This window comes from Protopterus annectens, chromosome 12.part0, assembly GCF_019279795.1.
Source record: "Protopterus annectens isolate FY-2018-M chromosome 12.part0, PAN1.0, whole genome shotgun sequence".
Lineage (NCBI taxonomy): Eukaryota > Metazoa > Chordata > Ceratodontiformes > Protopteridae > Protopterus > Protopterus annectens.
The window spans coordinates 899,389,671-899,412,243 of NC_056746.1; the positions used below are offsets into that span (position 1 = coordinate 899,389,671).

The window sequence follows — 22,573 nt, forward strand, 5'->3', positions numbered from 1 at the left end:
TTGTATGATTTTCTTAGCAAGCGATGAAGTAAAGTTTTCTTAGTTCTTTCTTTAATGTAATGAAGATACTAATATAAACAGGTACTTTTGTTTTTTTTTTTCTTTTTCCTTGTTCAGTTTTAAGATATGAGGGGGAAAAAGTTGAGGGGAAAGGTCTGATTAAGAGAGCATGACAAAATAAAAATGAGTGTGTTTTTTCTCATGCTTGCATAAGGAAATGAATGGGTTAATACTAGGATTTATTCAGTAACAAGTTTTCTACAAAGCATGTAAGTGGAAAAGAATACTGAATATTTTATTTTTTTTCTGGTAAACAAGGTATCCTTAGCAGTTTGTGTCTGGTTTCACCAGAAGACAATCTGATGAAGAGAAATGACTTGGTGAAAATGTTTACTGAAAGCATTCAAAAGTGTTTTCTTAGCTGGTAGATCTGTAAGGATAAGACAAAACCATATAGCACTTACTAAAAGCACAGGACAGGAATCTTAGCATAAATGGCCTTTCTTTTCGGTTGTCTCTAGCCTGTGGGTGTGGCTATTAGTTTAGAACTTTTGTTCTTTTTTTTTTTTCAAATAGAAATTTTACTGATTTTGCAATACATAAATATCACAAATAATTGCAGTTTAACAATGAGCAGTAATACAGAAGAGAACATATAACTACTAACTATATACAATATGTACAATAGTGCTGCTTAAGACAAATATGACACTTGGGAGTAAATCCAATGTAAAATCTAGATGAAAGAGGATGAATACTGTAAGTGAACACAATGTCTTGCTCTTGGTTTGAAATTTATAAAGGGGATAGAGGAGAAGACATAATACTTACCTTGAACCACTGTACAGTCGGGGCAGGGAGAACTGGGGAAAAAGAAGGAGTTAAATAAACCTATAGGGGAAGAATATATAGTAGTGATGTGCTACCTTAGTTTTTACGTACTTAGTTGTCAGCCAAGTGCTCAAATATGGTATTCCAAAATGTCAGGTAATAAGCACTCTTACGGGAGTGTGTTATTGGGAGTTTTTGTGAAGTAATGTATTTTGTTCTTAACACAGAAAACTGTGCACATAATAAGTTGATAGGTTTTGGGGGATATTAGGGTGTGTGTGTATTTTTGTTTGAGGGTTTTCAAGAAAACAAAAAATTCTGCACGATGTGACAAGACTCAAATGGTGATGACGAGAAACAACTGTGTAAAAGATTAACCTGCCAAATGATGCATGCATTATGTAATATAAAAGCTGGAACCCGACATTTAATAAAAAAGCTGTTATATATAATTGGTGGGAATAATAATCCCTCAAGAATATGATTCTTTTTACTATGTCTTTACACATTAATGGTCTCAGAGACAAATACAAAAAAGAAAGAGTAGTGAACTATATTAAAAAATGTAGAGTGCATACAGCTATGCTCCAGGAGACTCACTTGGAAAGAACTGAACATGTGAATTTGATAAAGAAAGGTTTTCAGGATGGTCATTCATCAGAATACCTGAGGTAAAGGAAGACAGAAGTATTTACATTAATTGCAAGAGGCGCTCCAATAATAACAGAAGAAAATTTAACAGATACTAATTGCAGATTTATAGTACTAAGGGGCTACTGGGAAGGGAGAAGGATTACCCTGGCATGTATTTATATTCCACAGAAAATGGAGCTTAAGAAAATTCTGGGAGAAATAATCATCTACTTATAGATGGGGACTGGAATTTGATTTGCAACAGTGAAGATGTGTCTGGGGGCCCCCGAAGGGAAAATATAACAAAGGAGGGTAGATTTTTAAAGAAATTTATTAAACTATTTGACATGGAAGATGTGAATTCAGTACTAGGATTTCAGAGTGAATGTACCCATTATTCCCCAAAATACAAAAAGTGGGCTAGGCTAGACAGAATTTACATTTCACAAGAACATGTGCATTTAACTGATGGTCGTGATACGCACCCAATAACTCTTTCAGATCATCTGCCAATAATGAAATAAAAATGAGACACTGGTGCTTTCCCACTTATTTGCTGAAAAGAGGGGGAATTTAAGGAATGGGCAGTAGAAATTATTCAGGAGATATTAGAGAAGGTAAAAATTTCTTCTGAAAGTATAGCTAGGGAGTGGGATAAAATTAAAGAGGAATTTAAAAACGGTGGAAATAAAAGAAAGGCAGACATGATTAAGAAGTAACAAGAATTACTTAGAGGGACTGACAAATGTTAAAGTATTGCAAAATAGGATGAATCTCACAGAAGAAGAATAGGAGCAACTGCAGAATGCTGAACAGAAAATAAGGGACTACCCTCAATAATATGCATCAGTTTAAAAAGACTGCTGTTAAGCAACTGTTTTGATAATAACTCTACAGCACAAAAAACTTTTAGCACACAGACTCAGACAGCAGAAAGTAGAAAGGGCTGTCACCAAGCTTAAGGAATCTGTAAAAGTATTAGAAATATTTCAAACATTTTCTGAAAGTCTACAAAGCAGAGACAGATGGAAATCAAAAAAAGGTACAAATGAAAATGTTTATGGAAGAATTAAATATGTAAAGGTTCGAGGTAGAGGAGGCTCAATTACGAACAGTTAGGATAGGAGGAAATAAGATAAAAATGGTGATACATAACCAATCTACAAGTCCCCAGAAATAGATGGTATTCCTGTGGAAGTTCGTAAGCTAAGAGAAGAAAAACTGATAAAGATCTGGAAGGTTTTGTTTAACAGTATTTTAAGAGGAGGAGAAGTACCAACATCCTGGAAGAAAGCAGTAGTAGCTTTAACACCTAAAGAGGGTAAAACCCATTAGATCCAGCTTCATATAGGTCCATTTAAATACTAAATCATGATTATAAAGTGTATGTTTATAATGGCTAAAAAATGGCAAAAGTGATGCCAAAATTGATACATCTGGATTGATGTGGTTTTGTGGAAGGGAGACAGACATTTGACAACATTAACAGAACAGGGATGATCCAGACGGAAGCAGAATGTAAGAAAATGCAACTGTTGTGGTTAGGTCTTGATGCAGAGAAAGCATTTGACAGAGTAAGCAAGGATTTTATGAACACAGCAATGGAATAATTTCCATTCCCTGGTAAAATTATAAGGTTGATTAGGGGGATATATGAGGGATCGGAGGCAAAAATTAAAATGCTTGAGCAGAGGAATCAGACAGGGGTGGCCTCTCTTCCCTTTGTTACTTGCATTATATTTAGAACCACTGGCAAGAAAAATAAGGGACATTATTTTATACCTGACAAAACCAGAAAGGAACATTACAGTGCTGTGTGACAAATTAAGGCAGTTTCAAACCTTTTTTGGGATAAAAAATTAATGAAGCTAAAAGAAAAGCAACAGCGGTAAAATATGTACCCACATACAAATTGGTTCAGCAATATCCATACTTATGGGGACAAGAGAAAATGAAGTATTTAGGAGTATGGATTAAAAATTATTCTGGTGTGGCAGCTAAGGATATGTGGGAAGAGACTAAACAAAAGATAATACAAAAGCTGAGGAAATGGAAGCTTTGTTATATGGATATTTGACAGTAAGATACAAGCAGTTAAAATGTTTTTAGTCCTTTTAGTTTTATACACAGGTCAGGCATATTTTTATCAAAGAGTGGAGAAGTTGTGTATAGTAATTAATAAAGAGCTGAAATATTTTTATACAGGAGGGGAAGACAGCAAGAGTCAAGTGGGATAAGCTTATTCTTCCAGTAGAACAGGACGTACTGGGATTACCAGAGTTAAAGGGGTGTTTCACAGCAACACAATTAAGGCTCTTATACATAGCACAAGCAGAAAACTATCATTCAAAATGGGAAGTGATGATAAAACAAGGGGGAGCTCAAGTAACAAGGAGAGACTGGGATTTTGAATGCAGACCTTTAAGCAGAACAATAATAATTATACAGAATTATATTCATAAAAAAGCATAAGGTACTCTAATAACTAAGAAAATATGGGAATGGAGAAAGGAGATTCTGCTGATACGGATGACTGCAATCAGGGAAACAGGCAAGGGGGGGTGGGAATATACTGGAGAAAACTGTCAAAGGAATCAAGGTACTGGAAGCAAATAATTAGAGATGGAAAGGTAATAGAATGGGAAGATGATAAGAACTTATTTGGACTGCAGGTTAGAGATTGCCCTCCATATCAAGGATTGATATCAGAGTATAGGCAAAGAGAAAGAAATGGGGGATCCTAAATGAAGGACCAGCACTGGTAAAATCTAGAACAGAAGTTGCTGTTAAAGGAATAATTAGTAGAGCATATAAATATATATTGCATAATAATAACTATAAGAATCAATCAGAGGAGGTTAGGAAGGACTAGGAAGAGAAATTGGATAAGTAATTCAGAAAGAAATAATGGGGGGGGGGGGTATATGCAAGTCTCCCAAATATGCAACAAAATCTATAAGGTTTATGATCTTTGCCTGGAAGTGTTACATAGGTATTTTTATTTCCCAAACAGGCTCCAAAGAATTTTTCCTCAGGTAGACAGCAAATGTGGGAGATGTGATGGGGAAAGAAAGAGGTAAATGAGAACATATTTTCTGCTAGTGTAATGAGTTGTCAGACTTTAAAGATTCCCTGCAGTCTGCACTGTCAGAGTTGCTGGGTGAGCAAATTGGAGTAACTATGGAAATAATTTTTTGAGCTATTATACAGAATTGGAATTGCCTAGACATAGTAAGGCCTTGCAGAGACTAATTATGATGGCTGCCAAAAAAGCAATTACTAGAAAATGGAAATCAAAGTCTAGACCAACTTTAGTAGAATTAATGAAGATAGTAAGAGAAAACAAATGGAACTGTGATCTCTGGAAGAAGGTAGGAGCAAATTACACAGGAAAAAAATGGGAAATGTGTGATCAATACATGCAGAGGAGGAACGAGGTTTAAAAGAAGGCAGGATTTGAATAAGCTATGTAATGGTGGACTGATAATAACTGGATATATTAAAAGTGGTGTATAATGTTTGCAGCTATAGTTGTGTTGGCACAGTTGTTAAGGTATAATGTTTGTACATTAAAAAAAAAATTGTTGTCTTCTGTCAAAGATTCCTAGGAGAAATCTAAGTGCCTCCTTTTGCATAACCTCTTTCAGATGACCTCTTCAGTGAGTTACTCTGTAGAGGTATTGGAAAGGGTGTGGAGTTCCCTACTTGGAAATGCTTGGAAGCTCTTATGGTCTGACTGTCCCTGTGACATAGGATGAAGATACTCAGAAACACGATCAGAAGACGTAAAAGTAGACAGCTCTCAAGTGAGGGAAGACCCTCTTCACCACCTCGAAGGCAGAGGGACCAGGAGAAGCTGAGGCCAATCTGACCAAGGCCAAAACTCTTGGCTCAGACAAACCAGGGACCTCCCCCAACTCACTGCTTTGAGGGAGGACTCAAAACAGAGTTAACACCGAGGCCCCGAGGGGAAGCAACAGCTCAGAAAGCTTTGGAATTGAGGTCATTCCCTCGGTTCTGAACGACACTTAAGCTCCGAGATACATCCTGCTTAAGGGGAGTTGAAGCTGAATGGATCAAGGAGGTAGTCGGAGTCAAAGACAGGGTTATTTTTGGATCTAACAGTTTGACTCTTGGAGATCTCAGATCTGAGGGCTCCGAAACAGAAGGTTGGATTGGAGAAGGAGTAATGATGTTATGTGAGGAAGGATTAAGGGTCATGGATCCGATGGGAGATGGAGCCGGTAAGACCCTCCCCCCCATCTGGATCTATGTTCTGAGGAATTTTTTTCATCATTCTATCCACCTCTGCTTTGGAAAGACTTCGAGAAGACCTGATCGAAGAAGTGGAAGGAGGTCGAGAAGACTTTTTTGTGGTCTCTTACAGGAAACGAGACCTCAGTCTTTGAGACACTGGCTCTGGAGCAATAAAAAAAAGTTATGTACTTACCATAACATTCTGCCTGTGCTGTCCAGTTGTATTCTTCCTGAATGGATGGATTCAGATGTGATACTCCGATCCAACTCAGCCATTATACTACCTTGTGGCATCTGACACACTCAAGCTCCTTTCTTATCCATAATGCACAATGCCTAAAGACCATCCGATCCTACTTACAGCTTGAGAAAGAGAAACTACAAAAGAATTGGCAAAAGTGGAGTTCAACACGGAGGACATAATGTGTGACTAAGAGTCTCATTCCTCCAGAAGTCAATTGTGAGAAATTGACGGGGTGGGAAGATGAGGAAGAATGAAACTAGACAACACATATGAACATTATGGCAAGTATACCATTTCTTTATCTGATATTGTCAACTGTCATTCATTCATTCGTCAATGCATGGGGCACAGTCCCCAGCTACCTAAAATCCTGGGTGGACTCTAAGGAAGGAGATTCCTTAGTACAGTTGAACCAAAGGCTGCTCTTCATCCCTTCAAGACCAGACCTAGTTGGCAAGGAGTGATAACGGTATAAGGATTTGACTAAGTTGCAGCTGTAGAAATATCATCCACAGAAGCTCTACAATTGAATACAGTGAAAGTAGCCATAAATCTGGTTGAATGAGTTGTGAGGGGACATTCAATTTGCTGTAGAGGAATGAAATGCAATCTGTCAACCATCTAGCTAGAGTTACCTTTGTAACTGAGTCACCCAACTTATTATGTGCAAAGGAAACAAATAGCTGACCTGTCTTTCTAATCTCTTTTGTTCTGTGCAGGTAGAAACATAATTGTCTACCAACGTCCAGTAAGTTCAGCATATATTCACACTGATTTGTAACATTTGGGAAGAATACTCACAGGTTAACAGCTTGATTAATATTGGATTCTTACACTACCTTTGGTAGGAAGGAAGTGCTGGTAAGTAAAAAGTGACCCTAGATTACATTTAGCTGCAGGTTCAAATGGAGAAGTATTAAGGCTTGCAGTACCAAATTTAAAGCCCATGGTGGTATAGGATCTTTATAAGGGGGGGGGGGGGTCTTAGCAGAAGAGTACCTCTCAAAATGGCTTTGCCCAGTTTAGAGGAGCCAGGGAAGAATTCTGAAACCCCAAATGACAGAGATTGTAGAGACTGTTGCAAGGTGAATTTTAGTCGATGCACTAGCACCCTCATTAAACAAACTTGCTAAAAATTCAAGAACAGAATGAATCGGAAGGGGTCTATGTGATTCTGTTCTGCCCAATAAATGAATCTTCTCCATTTACTCCAGTAGAGTTTCCTAGCAAAAGGTTTATGGGAAGATAACAGTATAGAATGGACAGGTAAAAAGATAATTGACTGCCTGCCTACTAATGGAATTGGTGAAGCCACGCAGTTAGCTTGAGATTTGAGATATCCAGGTGAACCATGCCTGTCAGGTGAGACAGAAGGTCTGGAGTGTATCCAGAATCCAAGGTGGGTAAAGTAGATGAGACTGCGAAAGGGGAACCAAACCTGTTGAGGCCAGTAAAGTGCAATGAGGATGACTCTGCTCTTCACCTGGGCTGCTTTCTGAAGGAATTTGGGAATTAAAGGAGCCAGAGGATATGCATACAAAAGACCAGGAGGCCAATCGTGGAGTGACTCCCCCGGAGGGGGGATCAGGACAAAGAAGCTGCTGCCCTTGTTGTTTAGGGGAGATGCAAAAACATCACAGCAAGGCTGGCCCCACCGAATGAAAATAATCTGTCACCTTGTTGAGAGATCACTCATGAGGCAGTAAAATGGACCTGCACAGTTAGTCTGCTGTTACACTGGACTCCACGGAATATGAGTAGCTATCAGAAAACAGTTAGAAGATATCGTCCATTGCCATACCTTTAGGGCTTCTTAACCCAGGGGGTAAGATCTGCTTCCCTCTTCTTTGTTGATGTACCATACTACTGACATGCTGTCCATTTGGACTGCAATTTTCTGTGCATGTGAGTGTTTTGGAATGCTTGCAATGCCAAAAACGTCAATCTCATTTCCAGAACACTGATATGCAAGTTGGCCTCTTCAGGGGACCAAGTGCCTTGGACTGTCATCCACAGAAAATGCTTCCCCACCCACCAATCTGGGAAGCATCTGCGGTCACTATGGCCTTGGGATGAGGGAGAATGAAAGGATGACCTTGCAACAGTTGATGAGACGACATCCACCAGGAAGGATACCATCTTCATACCCGAGTTATTCTTATTTTTGCTGGCATGGGTTGAGATAACATTAACCACTGAGTTCCTAGCATCCACTGCAGAATCTTTGTGTGATATCTTGCTAAAGGGACTGAAATTATTGCTGCTGACATTGATCCCAAGACTTGCAGTATAAATTCTGATACTGCAAATCATTTTCCTGACCAGATTCCTTATTGCTTGTACTCTCAAAAGAGGAAGAGATGCTGCCATAGATACTGTGTTGAACACTGCTCCTATGAATTCTAATGCCTGGATTGGTTGTAAGTGAGACTTGGAAATGATGGTTATTCCAAGATCTGAAGAAGCCTTCAACACTTGCTCTCATCTTTATATCAGTTGATGCTTGGTCACGGAGGTAACAAGCCAGTCATCTAAATATGGAAACACCCGGAATCCCTGCAGGCTGAAGTGAGCTGCTACCACTGCCATACACTTGGTGAACACCCTGGGGGCTGTGGTGGGGCCAAAGGGCAGTGCTCTGAACTGGTAATGACGGACTCCCAGCCAGAAGCGCAAGTACCTTCTGGATTGTCCGTTCATTTTTATGTGACAGTATGCATCCTACAGGTCTATTGAGCACATTCAGTCATCCTTGCTCAGAAATGGCAGAATGGACTGAACCGTGACCATCCAGAACTTGGTGTGTCAAATCAATTTGTTCAACACACTGAGATCTAAAACTAGTCTCCAGTCCCCTGTCTTCTTTGAAACTAAAAAGAATTTTAAGTAAGTTCCGGATTCTATCTGGTCTGGGGGGACCTCCTGAATTACTTTTTTCTAGCAGCTTTTGGATTTCTAGTGCTGCTGCTTCCCTCTAACAGGGTGGAACATTTGGGATTTTCCTGAATAACAAAAGTGGTAGGGAAAAAGGAATAACATAACCTCTGGAAATAATTCTCTGCTCCCAAGTGTTTTTTGTTATGTTTAGCCATGCTTCCCAGTGCAGAGATAAGCGACCCCCAACTGCATCCGAAGAAAGCAACTGGGCTTCCTTACAGGAGCACTGAAAGGGTCTTTCAGAAAAGGTATCTCTAGACCATCAGTTTTGCGGGATCCTCTGTCAAGGGGGTGTCTTCTACCATATCACTCCCCCCTCTGCTTCTGTGGGAACTACCTCCATGTGCGTCTTGGAAAGGACCCTGAGACATCCTGAACCACATCTTTTGACCTCTCCACTGATTCCTGGAAAAGGTCCTTTGAGGGGGTGAAAAAACACAGGTCTACTGCAGAGAAGGTCTTTCCATCTTTCTCACACCTGGAGTACTTGCCTTTTACAGTGAGACCAAACAAGGAAGTCGTGAAAAGGAGCACTGACAAATGATTTGAAGGGCTTCTCAAAGTCACACAGGCACATTCAGGCATGCCTCCTGATGGACAAGGAAGTTGTGAAAAGGAGCACTGACAAATGATTTGAAGGGCTTCTCAAAGTCACACAGGCACATTCAGGCATGCCTCCTGATGGAAAGAGAACTACCTGAACCCACAGCCCTTAAGCTACCTTTTGCAGTATGTGAGATGAGCCTCGTGGACAAGTTTGCTATAGATTGGAGGGTAGCCAACTGCAAGGCCACAGAAGTTTGAGCCTTAGCAGTAGTGGTCCCTGAAAGGGATTTTGAAAGTTCTGAGTCCCTCTGTAGTTTTGTAAAGTGTGCCAAGTAGTTCAGCGATCTGACAGTAAAAGTCGCAGGAGCATAAACTCTCTTCCCAATCCTGTCCAGTGCCCTGGATTCTCTATTAGGGGGATGGACAGTGGAAGTCTATTCTGCAAGTTCGTTTTTTGCAGCTGCCACCATGACCATCATATCAACTAGTACCCCTTTATTCCAGTATTCTATTCCTACTGGTGGAGCCAGAATCCTGTTTGCTCTACTAGGGATCAGTTCAATCATATCAGGCTCTTTACACTCCCGCTTAGAAAGCAAATCAAGGAGTTCATCAGTGGGCAGAGTAACCCAGAAGGTAGATGGGCCAGTCCCAAAAGCTTCCAGAAATACCAGCTCCTCAGAAGTCAGGTCCATCCTTCTGTTTAAGCATCTCAAGGATGTCTCCACATGAGACATCATCGGGTGGTGATTTAGAAGACCCTTCTCCTTCATCGAATATCCTTGAAGACAGACTCTTGGAGAGAGTCCAAGTACCTCCTTTTGCATATCCTCTTCCTAGGGACTTCTTTGGTGGGAGGATTCAGAGAAGTGTCAGAAGAGATAACAATACCCTGATGAGTAGTCTGGAAGCTCTGGGCTGGCTGTTCCCATACTATAGAATGCTGAGGATCATGGTGCCAAGTCAGCTCAGAGGTCAAGGGTGGATCTGAATGGGAAAGATCAGTCTGACATGCAGAAGCAGAGAAAACCCTCTTCACAACCTCAAAGACAGCTCAGGAGACAAAGAAATCAACAGAGCAGAGAAAGTGAGTTTCTGGCTCGCCACTTCCCTCTGCTCTGACTGCAATCTGCCAGAGGTGGAAGACACAGCTGGCCTGTTCAAATATGTAGCTCCAAGGGGAAGACACAGCTCTGAAAACTTTGGAGTCAACCCTACCCCCTCAAATCCGACCTGGAAGCTTTGGGTCCGACAGTCCAGATCTGAAGATGTCGGGACCAGTGCACTCAGAGTAACAGGCGGATTGGAAGACTATGTTCTCTTTGGATCTGACCCAGAATACTTTGATGCGAGCACTGTAACACCACAGGTTGGGCCAGAGAAGAAGTTGTTACCGGTGGAGTGGTAGACGGATGGTGTTCGAGACCTGAAGGGGGAGGAACAGTGAGAACTCCCTTTTGAATTTCCTCCATGAAGACTCTCCTCATCATCTTTTTCTACATCTGCCTCCGTAAGACTTCTGGAGGAACAAGAGAACACATTCAACACTGCTCCAGAAATGGTGAGGGCACTTTAGAAGCGACCGGATCCATGTTGGATGAATATACAGTCCGTGGCAAGGGATTAGGATCCAAGGACATTAGATCTGGAGTTTGTTTTATTGGATCAGAGGTTGTAGGACTTGACAGGCATCTTACTTCATCTGAAAATCGGAGCACAGGTGACTTCAGTTCTGATTTTGCCTTCTTTTTCCTTGGAGGGGAATCCAAAGACCTGGACTGTTTTGAAAGGTCCTTGGTTTTAGTCCTGGGAGACTGAACTCAAGAAATGGCTTGAGATAAGGGAGTTGATAAACCCTTTAAAATTAATTTATTTCTTCTTTCTGTCAAACCCACTACAAATGTCACAGTCTTGGTCGAGGTGTTCAGACCCTAAACAGTAAGCACACAAAAGGTGAGCATCAGAAAAAGGAATCTTGTGCCCACATTTATCACATTTCCTTGAACTCTATCAGACATCATTTAAATTGATTACTTCTAATCAGAAATCGAAAGGAAACTCTCTCCAAAAATATCTGGACAGAAACCAGTTAAATACTACGACTACTGGACAGAAAAGTCAGTAAGAAAAAGCTAGCAGTTTTTTTTTAAAGGAGAAAGTTCAACTATAAAAACAGAAAAGAAAGAAACACGGCAGGAAAGGCCTACCAACAATGGTAGCGAAGACTACACTACCTATTGTGTATACTGGTGTAGAAAAGCATATAAAAGTGAGAAACAATCAAGAAACAGAATAAACCTTTTAGCGACAAAGTTGGGTTATCAAAACAATAAGCTTGTGAAGAATAAAGTTTGTAAAATTTCACTTGGCTCTATGAAGTAGCCTGAGAGCAAAAGCAACCAAATCATCTAGACATAAAAGCGGCAAACGAGATCTCAAGAACATTAGGCATAGTGCATTGTGGGTAATAAAGGAGCTCGAGAGTTTGTTGAAGGCCACGAGCTAGTGTAAAGGACTAGTATCAGATCCAAACCCATCCATTGAGGAATGAATGAAAATGAATGACATCAGACTAGACTGAGAGCTTTGGAGCCAAGGAGACTTTGAGGTTGAAGGTGTCGGATCTGACAATTTCGGATCCAAGTATTTGGTGCTCTAGGCTGGAAGCTCAGATATTGGATCAGATTTTGGAGATAAGACAGTACAGTACTTTCTGCGCTCCCTGGACTCTGTAGATTTTGATTTCTGAGAGGGGGTTTGAGCCCCTGAATTAGACACAGTAGAAGGTGGCTCAGAAGCAGGAATAAGGCGATTAAGTACTAATTTGTTACGTCAATCACTGATGGCTCTGGTGTTAATACCAGCACAAATATTACAAAAGTATCTAGTTGAGCAGGACCTAAACAATAAAAGCACTCCCTGTGGGCATCAGAGTTGGGTATCTTGTGCCCACAGGAAGAGCACATCTTAAATCTAGTAGACTTTTCAGCCATTGCTGTGAAGTATGCCTAATGGCAACAAATCAGTCAAAAAAGAATAGAAAGTTTTTTTGTTTTTTTTGTATAAGGTAGAGAGAAAAAGTTTTAACAAAAACGGTAGTATTACCACTTTACAGTGAAGGTAAAGAAAAAGGGAAGATTAATCAGCTATAGTAATGAAGAATACCAAAGGATGGTAAAGAAAATTAGAAAAAAAGATAAAACTAGCTAAACAGTAAAGAGAGGATGCTATAAAAGATAAGGAAAACTAAGTTAAACTCAAGTTTTTACTCACTATTCCCAAATTACAAAACTGTTGAGCTTGAGAGAATGTAATTCTGACCAAATCTTTAGAGCAGCAAATGAGATCTGAGGTAATGCCGTGACCAGGGGCATTATGGGTAAAGGGAGGAGCTCGGGAGTCGGATCCTAGAGTCTAGAGAAAAGCGGTCAGGTCTGATCGGAAACCCATTTGTTGAGGAACAAATGAAAATGACAACATGAGATGAGACCTTTATACATATATACTTCATCCAAGCCAAAGTCCAAACCTAAGGGTATAGCAGTGTTTCTCACGCAGACATTACCTAAGCCAAGAACCATAACTGTGGATTACCAAAGTGAATTGAGAGACAGAACATTATTGATGCCTACATTTAAAACTGTAGGTTACAGTACTCTGTTTGGAGACAGAACCATACCCATAAGGACTATATTTGCGAGGCAAATTAGTTAACAAGAGAAGAAACTTATTCAATCCTAGGCCAGTATCTATGGTTATAGCATGATATCCATTAAGTTTTTATTTGGCTTCTTGTCCTGAGCTGGGATATCCAGACAGTGAACTTACCTCCAAACTAGGCCTGTATCCCTAGAGAGAACAATGTACCAAAAAAATAAAAATATCCGGAGCCTACATTTACTTCTGTATGCAACCATCAGTATCTAGCTAATGAACCTTAACTAATATAAGGCTCATAACACAGTCACAGCAAATTATCTGTAGAGTGATTTGTATTCAAGCCTAGTACAGTAGTTTGCATTCAGAAATATATCCAGAGAAGAAATCTTACCCAAGCCTAAGCCTGTGTGCTCCTCCACTCCAGCTGAGAAGTTTCTGATGCTGCCTTCTCGATCTCTCCCTGTTCCTGCGATATAGCGTGTTTTCACTCCTGTTCCTATAAGCTGTGCCAATTCCAGCTGACTAATGCACTTTAAGATCTAAAAGAAAAAATTAACAATGACTGATTAGAGATCCACACTCAGTGTGCATCATGGAAACATTCTGTCAATCATTCAACCACTGGTTTTATTACTACATCATGACAACAAGTCTTGCTTCATTTAACTTGTTTCTGTGTAACTAGTGGGCACAGTGATTTTGCACTTAAACCCCACTTGCACTATACCAGCCACAGCACCAACACTGCGACAGTCTTAAGCACTGCAATCACAACTCTAACTCTGCAATCTATACTTTGGCGGGCTTATACAAAAAGGTCCATAAGACATTGCTGGCTTCTTACTTCTCTGCTGTAAAAGCTAGTAATGGTAGTATAGAGAGCTGCAAAAATCCTTCCTATTATTTCTTATATCAACACAGCCCCACTCCATAAAGATCATAGGATCACAGGACTTTACTAGGCTATCGACCCAAAGGTCATTTCAAGCCTAGCTGTTTTACTCCAACATAATATCAAGACGCACTAGTCAATACCGAAGAATGCATTTAGTGATGACTGCCCATGTCCAGGAGGGTGGGTGCTATCTCCAGTAAGAATTTACAGCACCTCATTCACTCTTCTAGGTTCCTTTTGAACAGTGTCAAATATGTGCTCTGTTTCGCATGAATTGGTAGCCTATTCCAAAGACGCAGCATTCACTGGGAGACAAATCTGTCCCTCCATTATGTCCTATTCATGTCACAGGCCATATTTAGGTCTCTGGAACGGGTAGCTCAAGTCCTGTTTGATTTATGGATGTATAGCAAGTTCATTAGGTTTGGGTTCTGAGATTGCTCTGTAAGCCAGGCATATGTCTCCCCTACGAAGTCTATACCATACACAGTATAGTGACAGGGACTTTACTCAGTCTGTATAAGGCACATGCTGGAGTACCTTGATGATCTTTGATTGAAACCTCTGCAGTCTCTCCAATTGCTGCAGGTGCTTTGTACGGTATATGACAAAATGAGCTTTATATTCAATTATAGGCCTGATGAGTGCAGAGTACAGAAGGGTTATAACTTCCTTTGCTCTTGGGGTGATACCTTTACTAATCAAGTATGCTATGTAGAAAGCCTTCCTTACTACAGTAGACACATTGTGGTCAAATTTAAAGTCACAGTCAACCTGTGATCCCAGATCCCTTACCACTTCATAGGTATTTAGGGTATTGTTGACTTGATAGTGTGAAGGGACATTGGCTTTGCTGAAGGGAATGATGATGCATTTCCTTGCATTCAGTTTAAAACCATGACTAAGACACCAGTCACTGGTCTGTGTAAGACCCTCCTTGAGAATATTGACAAAATTTGGAGATTCAATAACTGCACCTAGTTTGCACACCTCCCATTAAAGAGGCTCCACTACTCTAGTATGCAGTCCTTTTTCAATAGTGCTATGCAAGCCCGGATATACCTATAAGCAACTATTGGCCACATTATACTGTGGGCTACATGCTACAAGCAAAGTATTTGTCTATGAATTCAAATAAGAAGTTATGTACCTACCATAACATTCCATGTTAGTTGTCTTCTCTCGCCTTCTTTCTTGCTGGATGGGTTCGGAGCCGATCCTCGGCTCCGACTCAGCACTTGCTAAGCTCGAGAGCTAATTTTACCAGCTCGAGGCAACCCTATATCCCATGATGCAAGGTGGAGACTACCCAGATCTCGTTTAGTAGCTAAGGAAATTAGGAATATATTCTTCCAACTGCAGAGGAGGAAGAAAAAGTAACAATACTAAATGACAATCATAAACATCATAATCCTCTAGAAATGATCAACCTAATCTAGTAACACTAGAAGCTGAATAGCTAGAAAAAGAATAAAACCTCTTAATAGAAGAGGCATAATCTTCTCGGTCTGACCAGGCTAGGGGGATGGAGGGCAGGACGCAAGAAAGAAGGCGAGAGAAGACAACTAACATGGAACGTTATGGTAGGTACATAACTTCTTAATGTTAAGTTGTCAATCTCGCCTTCATTCTGCTGGATGGGACCGTCCCTAGCACCTCTATCCTGGGTGGCTCAATGGAACAGACTCTTGAGAACGGTGGAACCAAAATTCGCTCTGTCTCTGGAGGCCAAGTCTAATTTGTAATGTGAAACAAAGGTATGAGGAGAGGCCCATGTGGCTGCTGCACAAATAGTGTCTATTGGAAGTCTAGCTTGAAAAGCTGTCGATGTAGCTAGAGCTCTGGTAGAATGGGCTTTTGGCTTAGAAATCAACTCTTTGCCTCTGAGCTGATAAATGTAAGTAATCACAGAAGACAGCCATCTAGATAAAGTCACCTTGGAAACTGGAAGGCCTTTCCTGTTCTCTGCATAGGATAGAAACATTTGATCAGATTTCCTAAAAAGTTTAGTTTTGTCCAGATAATATCTGAGCTGGTGGTGAACATCAAGACAATGTAATTTTTGTTCCGCTCTATCAGAATAATTCGGGAAAAACACTGGAAGATCAATGGATTGATTTAAGTTCGTCTGCGATGCTGCTTTTGGTAAGAAAGAAGGATTAGTCCTTAGAGATACCCTGTCTTTGTGGAAGATTAAGTAGGGAGGACGAATGCAGAGAGCATGAAGCTCAGATACTCTCCTGGCAGAAGTAATGGCGACTAGAAAAAGTGTCTTCCAAGAAAGAAATTTCAAAGAACAGGCAGCCACAGGTTCGAAAGGGGGAAGAATCAAGGATGTTAAAATTAAATTTAGATCCCACTGTGGTGGGGGGTCTCTAATCAGAGGTTTAAGTAAAAAGATACCTCGAAGGAATGCCTTGCAAAGTTTATGTGACATAATGTTGTGGTCCAAAAGGCCTATATGAAAATTCGAAATGGCTGCCAGCTCAACTTTTACTGTGGAGGAAGAGGATCCTGAATAAAAAATCTCAGCTAGGAAGTCCAAGACAGAATGAATCGGAGCAGTATAGGGGGTCTATGTTCCTAGCTTTTGCCCAGAAGGAGAAACGTTGCCATTTACTAGTGTAAATCCTTCTGGTAGAAGATTTTAAGGAAGCTACTATGATATCCCGGACAGGATTAGAAATCATAGGAAGCCTGGCTAAGGATGGAAGTGGAGCAATCAAGCAGTGAGGTTGAGAGAAGGTATGGATTGGTGCAGCTGGCCCAACTGGTGGGTCAGAAGATCTGGAACCGGGTCCAGATGCCATGGCTGTACCAAGAGACAACGATGTAGGAAGGGAAACCATATCTGTCGAGGCCAATAAGGGGCAATGAGAATCAACTTGGCTCTCAAGGCGGTTGCTTTCTGAATTAGTTGAGGTATCAGCGGAAAGGGGGGAAAGGCATAAAGAAGTCCCCGGGGCCAATCTTGGGTTAGAGCGTCTCTGGGGGGATGGCCTGGAAGGGGGAAGAGAGAGAAGAAGTCTGGGCATTTGCTGTTTTGAGGTGTAGCGAAAAAATCACAGCAAGGAAGGCCCCACTTCTGAAAAATCTCTTCCATCACTGATTGTTTGAGAGACCACTCATGAGGCATGAAAATAGCGATGCTCAATCTGTCCGCTATGATGTTGGATTTCCCGGGGATATGCATTGCTATCAGAAACCGCTGAGAAGAGATTGCCCATTGCCAAAGTCTGACAGCCTCTCGACACAGTGGATAGGATTTGGTTCCGCCCTGTTTGTTGATATATCACACTACGGACATATTGTCTGTTTGGACTGCAATAGTTCCCAGGGGAAGAGAGTCATTGAGGGCTTGCAACGTTAAAAGCACTGCTCTCATCTCCAGGACATTTATGTGCAGATGGTATTCGAAAGGTTGCCAAGTGCCATGGACCATCCTGCCCTGATAATGCCCCCCCCACCCGATCAGGGAGGCGTCCGATGTAACCGTGGCGACCGGGGAAGGAGGAACAAAGGGTCTGCCCTGATGGACTTGAGGGGACGATATCCACCAGGTCAGATGCCTTTTGCAAGTTGGAGTTATTGTGATGCATGGGAAGTTGTTGAAAAGACCATTGGGCGAATAGCATCCATTGTAGAAGACGCATGTAAAAGCGGGCAAAGGGAAGAAGTGTTATGGCGGCCGCCATAAGACCCAATACTTTCAGAGCAAATTTGGCCTGAATTTTGCTGCTGAGAAGAATCACCTGGACGTGACTTTGAAAGTCCAAGATCCTTTGGTCTGTTAACTTTGCTGAAAGCTGTACGGTGTCCAATTTTGTGCCTATAAAAGTAATAGATTGACAAGGCGACAAGGCAGATTTTTCGAAATTAATAGAAATCCCTAGCCCTCTGCAAATGTGAATGGTGTAATCTCTGGCTTGGAGAAGTTGATGCCTGGTGGTGGCAGTGAGGAGCCAGTCGGCTAGATATGGAAACTCCTGGAATCCTTGACGTGTCAGGTGAGCCGTAACCGCTGCCATACATTTGGTGAACACTCTGGGGACTGTAGTGAGTCCAAAGGGCAGGGCCCTGAATTGGAAGTGACTGGTCCCCAGCCGAAAGCGGAGAAATCTTCTGGAGCGCCTGTGAATTTTTACGTGATAGTACGCATCCTGAAGATCTGTCGAGCACATCCAATTGTCCTTGCCCAGAAAGGGTAGAATGGACTGAAGCGTGACCATCCGGAATCTTGATTTCTTTACAAACTTGCTTAGTTTGCTCAGATCTAATATTGGTCTCCAGTCCCCTGTCTTTTTTGGAACTAAAAAAAACCTTGAGTAGATTCCGGATCCTATTTGGTCCGCTGGGACTGGCTGGATGGCTCTTTTTGCTAGCAGTTTTGATATTTATAGTACTGCTAGTTCCCTTAGACCGGGTGGAACATTTGGAAGGGTTCCCTTTTGCTGAACTGGGGTTTGAATAAAGGGAATTTTGTAACCCTCGGATATAATCGACTGTACCCATTTGCCTTGAGAAAGGGAAAGCCAGGCTATTGGGTACAGCAATAATCTTCCCCCGACTGCCTCCGAAGGTGGACAATTGGGCAACATCTCAGGGATGCTGGAAGGGTTTGTCAGAAAGAGGCTCTCTGCTACCCTGATTCTGCGGACCCCCTCTGCCCCTAGGGCGGCGTCTATTATTGTTACCCCCTCTGCCTCTGGGGGTAAACTGACTTCGTGCGTCAGGCGTGACTCCTTGAGATTTGCGGAACCACATTTTCCCTCCCTTCTGTCCTTTGGGGTAAGGTCTTGAAGGGGTGGAGAAACTGACTCCTACGGCAGAAAGAGTCTTGCCATCTTGTTCGCATCTAGTCAAAGTGTCTTTCACTTGAGGTCCGAACAAGGTCGAACCATCAAAAGGGGAGTTTGTGAAGGACGCCTTGAAGGGGTCTGCAAAATTACAAAGCCGCATCCAGGACTGACGCCTTAAAGCCACTCCTGTGCCTGCGGCCCTACTCGCTCCATCGGCTGCATAAGAAATGAGCCACATAGAGGAGTTAACAATGGAGTTACGGATTCCTAGCTGTGAGCTAATCTTATCCTGAGACCCAGCAGCTGATGGATCCTGTAAAACTTCTCCCAACTCTTTAGGAACATCTCTTTGAAGGCGGGTGAAGCGGCACAAGTAGTTCAGCGATCTCATGGCAAAAGTCGCTGAAGAAAAAATCCGCTTGCCGTACCTGTCCTTAGTCCTAGAATCCTTGTTAGGAGGATGGACAAGTACTGAAGGATCAGCTAGTTCCTTCTTGGTGGCAGCAGCCACCACCATGGCATCAACTGGGACACCCTTTGTCAAATATTGTCTATCTGGTGGGGCCTTAATGAATTTAGAAGTCCTCCTAGGAATAGGTTCCACCGAATCCGGAGCCATCCACGCCTTCCGAGCCACTACATCCATAAGAGGGTCTAAAGGAAGAGACACCCAGGAGGTGGAGGGTCGAGATCCGAACGCCTCCAGGTATACTGACTCATCCTCGGAAGGATTAAGGGAGGGCCAGTTCCCCCTCTGCTTAAGGAGTTCAAGGATGTCTGAGAAAGAGACATCCTCAGAGGAGGACCTTGGGGATCCCTCCGACTCATCCAGGTCAGTATCAGATGTAATAGACTCGGGGGAGTCTAGATGTTTCCTCTCACATGTCCTCTTACGCGGAGGTTCACCTGACGGATCAGGAGAAGCCTCGGAAGAGGAAGATATTCCCAATGGGGAAACCTGAGGCATTGGATCTCTGGGTCAGAGAGCAAGAGAGTGGAAAGAGACGTCAGCAGGCACTGTAGTGGGAGGAGCTGATGGAACTGTCCGTTGACTAAGCCCAGGGGCTAGTACACTCCTCATCACCTCAAAGGCTCCCCCATCAGAGAGACCAGAAGGTTCCCGCTCCGAAGAGATAGGAACTCCAGGCCTCACCGAGAGGGAAGGCTCCGAGGCAGATGTCGGGGCTGAGCTCACCAACGCTGAAGCCCCGAGAGGGGAGAACGGGGTCGGACAAGGGTCCAATGCCACTCGCCCCCTCGGAGCCGACGAGAGAGACCAGACGCCCGGATCCCTCCAATGAAGGCCTCAAGGAGGAAATCGGAGCAGAGGACGACGGAGCCGAAAAGGGTGGTATCGGCTCCGAAGCTACAACGGTCATGGTTCGGAGGAGCTCCGGCTCCGAGCTCTGTAAGAGAGTCAAAGGAGGAATGTTTGGTGGATGTGAAATAGCTACTGTCTGTTGAGACGGGCTATGGAGCATTTGGGCCAATGCCTGAGACTTTAATAGTCTACGCACCACTCTCTCGAGGTCGTGATCAGACAGCCTGGACTACCGAGAAGAACGGCTGCGATGGCTCCGCTCCGAGAGCAAGGGTGATCTTGGAGCCAAACTTATCGACTCTAATGAGGGGGATCGAGATCTCTTTGTAGAGATCGATGGAGCCAAAGGAGCCGAGGATACGTTGGCTCCAGCCGGAGCCGACACTGAATGTCCAGATTTGGCGGTATCGGCGCCGGATGGAGCCGATACTGTGACTGCTAGAATGGAAGGATCGGCTCCGGCTGGAGCCGATCTCGACACTGGAGAAGATAAACCAGCAGCCGACGGCTTGGAACTTTCAGCCGAAGGCTTGATAGGTTTCGAGGGCTTCCCCGGCGCCAACTTAGTCGGGGAGCTCTCAGGCTTTAATAAGCCCCTCAATATCAATTTATTTCTGTGCTCCTGCAGGACTCTTGGGCTGAAGGCATGACAGATAGCACAAGAGTCCTGCAGGTGCAGAGGTCCCAGGCAGTAAACACAAGAAGTGTGACCGTCTGTCAGAGACATCTTCTGACAGCACGAGTCACACTTCTTGAAGCCTGAGACCTTTGTGTCCTTCGACATAGCTGTGTCGAGGAAACACAAGTTGTCAAGAAAAAACACCAACACACACACACACAAAAAACACCCAATCCAAAAATCTAAACTAAACAGGGATACAACACAGTCAGACACAAAAAATCCCTGACAGGAAAAAATTTAGGAAGGGGAAGGCCTAAGGCCTAACCTAGGGAAAAGGGATAAATAACCCGAAAAAAAAAAGGAAACACTAACGGGAATAGGGTTAAAATATAGCGTTAAGGTTAACAAAAAACACCTATAGTTATGAAAATTAAAGGGGTGAGACTAAAGTCTTATTATTCAGAAACTTACCTGGAGCTGGTAAAAAAAGGCACCTCATTAGCGAAGCGGCAAACGAGATCTGGGTAGTCTCCGCCTTGCATCATGGGATATAGGGTTGCCTCGTGCTGGTAAAATTAGCTCTCGAGCTTAGCAAGTGCCGAGTTGGAGCCGAGGATCGGCTCCGAACCCATCCAGCAAGAATGAAGGCGAAATTGACAACTTAACATCCCTTATTTTGCTTTGCAGACACAACTAACTAAATAAAAGGCAACTAATGATGTGCCAATCTTGGAGACAACAGAAACGTTATGTCATGATGCTGTCTGTAATGTCACGTAAACTGTGGCATGTCATACTTCTGATAGTAATGTTTCATATTCGGGTCTGCTACATAGTACAGAACTTGAGCTTGCTACAGTTTATCTTCCCAAGCATGTCTTACCACTACTGGAACTTATCATACCAGAAAATAACAAAAAAAATGTAGACAACAGCCCTCATGTCCCTCCTGCTGTTGGAGCTCTACTCCCATACACCGAATATCTAAATAATCTAGCAGTGAAGCTGCATCAACTCAAGGAAAAGGGAAAGGAAATCAATTTAGCATCTTTTTTTCTAGATGATGTAGTGTCAAGTGTAGTACGTTTAAACACTGGGAGCGTACAAAGTTCAGCCTCCACATAAAGGGTGCAGAAACTAGGACACTCTTCACAGCCAGAGTCTCTTAAAACTGTTGGACTAATAGCTCTGCAAATCTGAATAGTTCTTTAATTTAACTGCGCATTGTGGGAACTCTTTTATTGACAAAACTGTTGTACAGATGTTTAACTTCTGTGGAATCTGAAACATGAGGGTCAGCCTTGATACTTTTGCCTACTTTCCTGAATGAACAATGAAATGTGAATGCTACTAGTCTCAACTACACCTACTTTCTAAGTTATATGCTGACATACCACATGCTACAAATGTATATGTTTTTCTGCTAACTCTGAGAACAGGAATACATCAAAAATAAGGCTCGTCTCAGGCCTAACCTGCATAAAGTACAGTTTTGTACCTACCATAAATGTAGATGTTCGAGGATCCACATTGCTGCAGTCCTAACCACAGGGTAGTCCGCTGTCCAGTCGGCCCGAATACCAAAGTATATGGCTGACGTCGATCAAGGCGCATTAGACTGATGTCAGGACGTCAGGGTACTAATGCGCATGACCGACGTCATATCCTCAGTCTTTTCTTGCCCCAGATGTCAGAAGACCCTAAAAAGACAAGGCCCAAACCAAAACACCAAAAAGCCCTGCACCAAACATATATACAATATATACAAATGTACAAGAATATATATATACTAGCACACACCACCACCCCTAAACACAGAGGGGAAGGA

The 22,573-nt window shown here is 42.5% G+C and overlaps 1 protein-coding gene across 1 annotated transcript in view; it reads right to left on the reverse strand.

Moving 5' to 3' along the window:
- ARFGEF2 (ADP ribosylation factor guanine nucleotide exchange factor 2) overlaps nucleotides 1–22,573 on the reverse strand; it is a 2,483,667-nt gene that overhangs the window by 828,962 nt on the left and 1,632,132 nt on the right. The window contains exon 22 of the mRNA XM_044089932.1: nucleotides 13,500–13,647. Coding sequence (XP_043945867.1) covers nucleotides 13,500–13,647 — 148 coding nt within the window. The remainder of the gene's footprint in view (nucleotides 1–13,499; nucleotides 13,648–22,573) is intronic.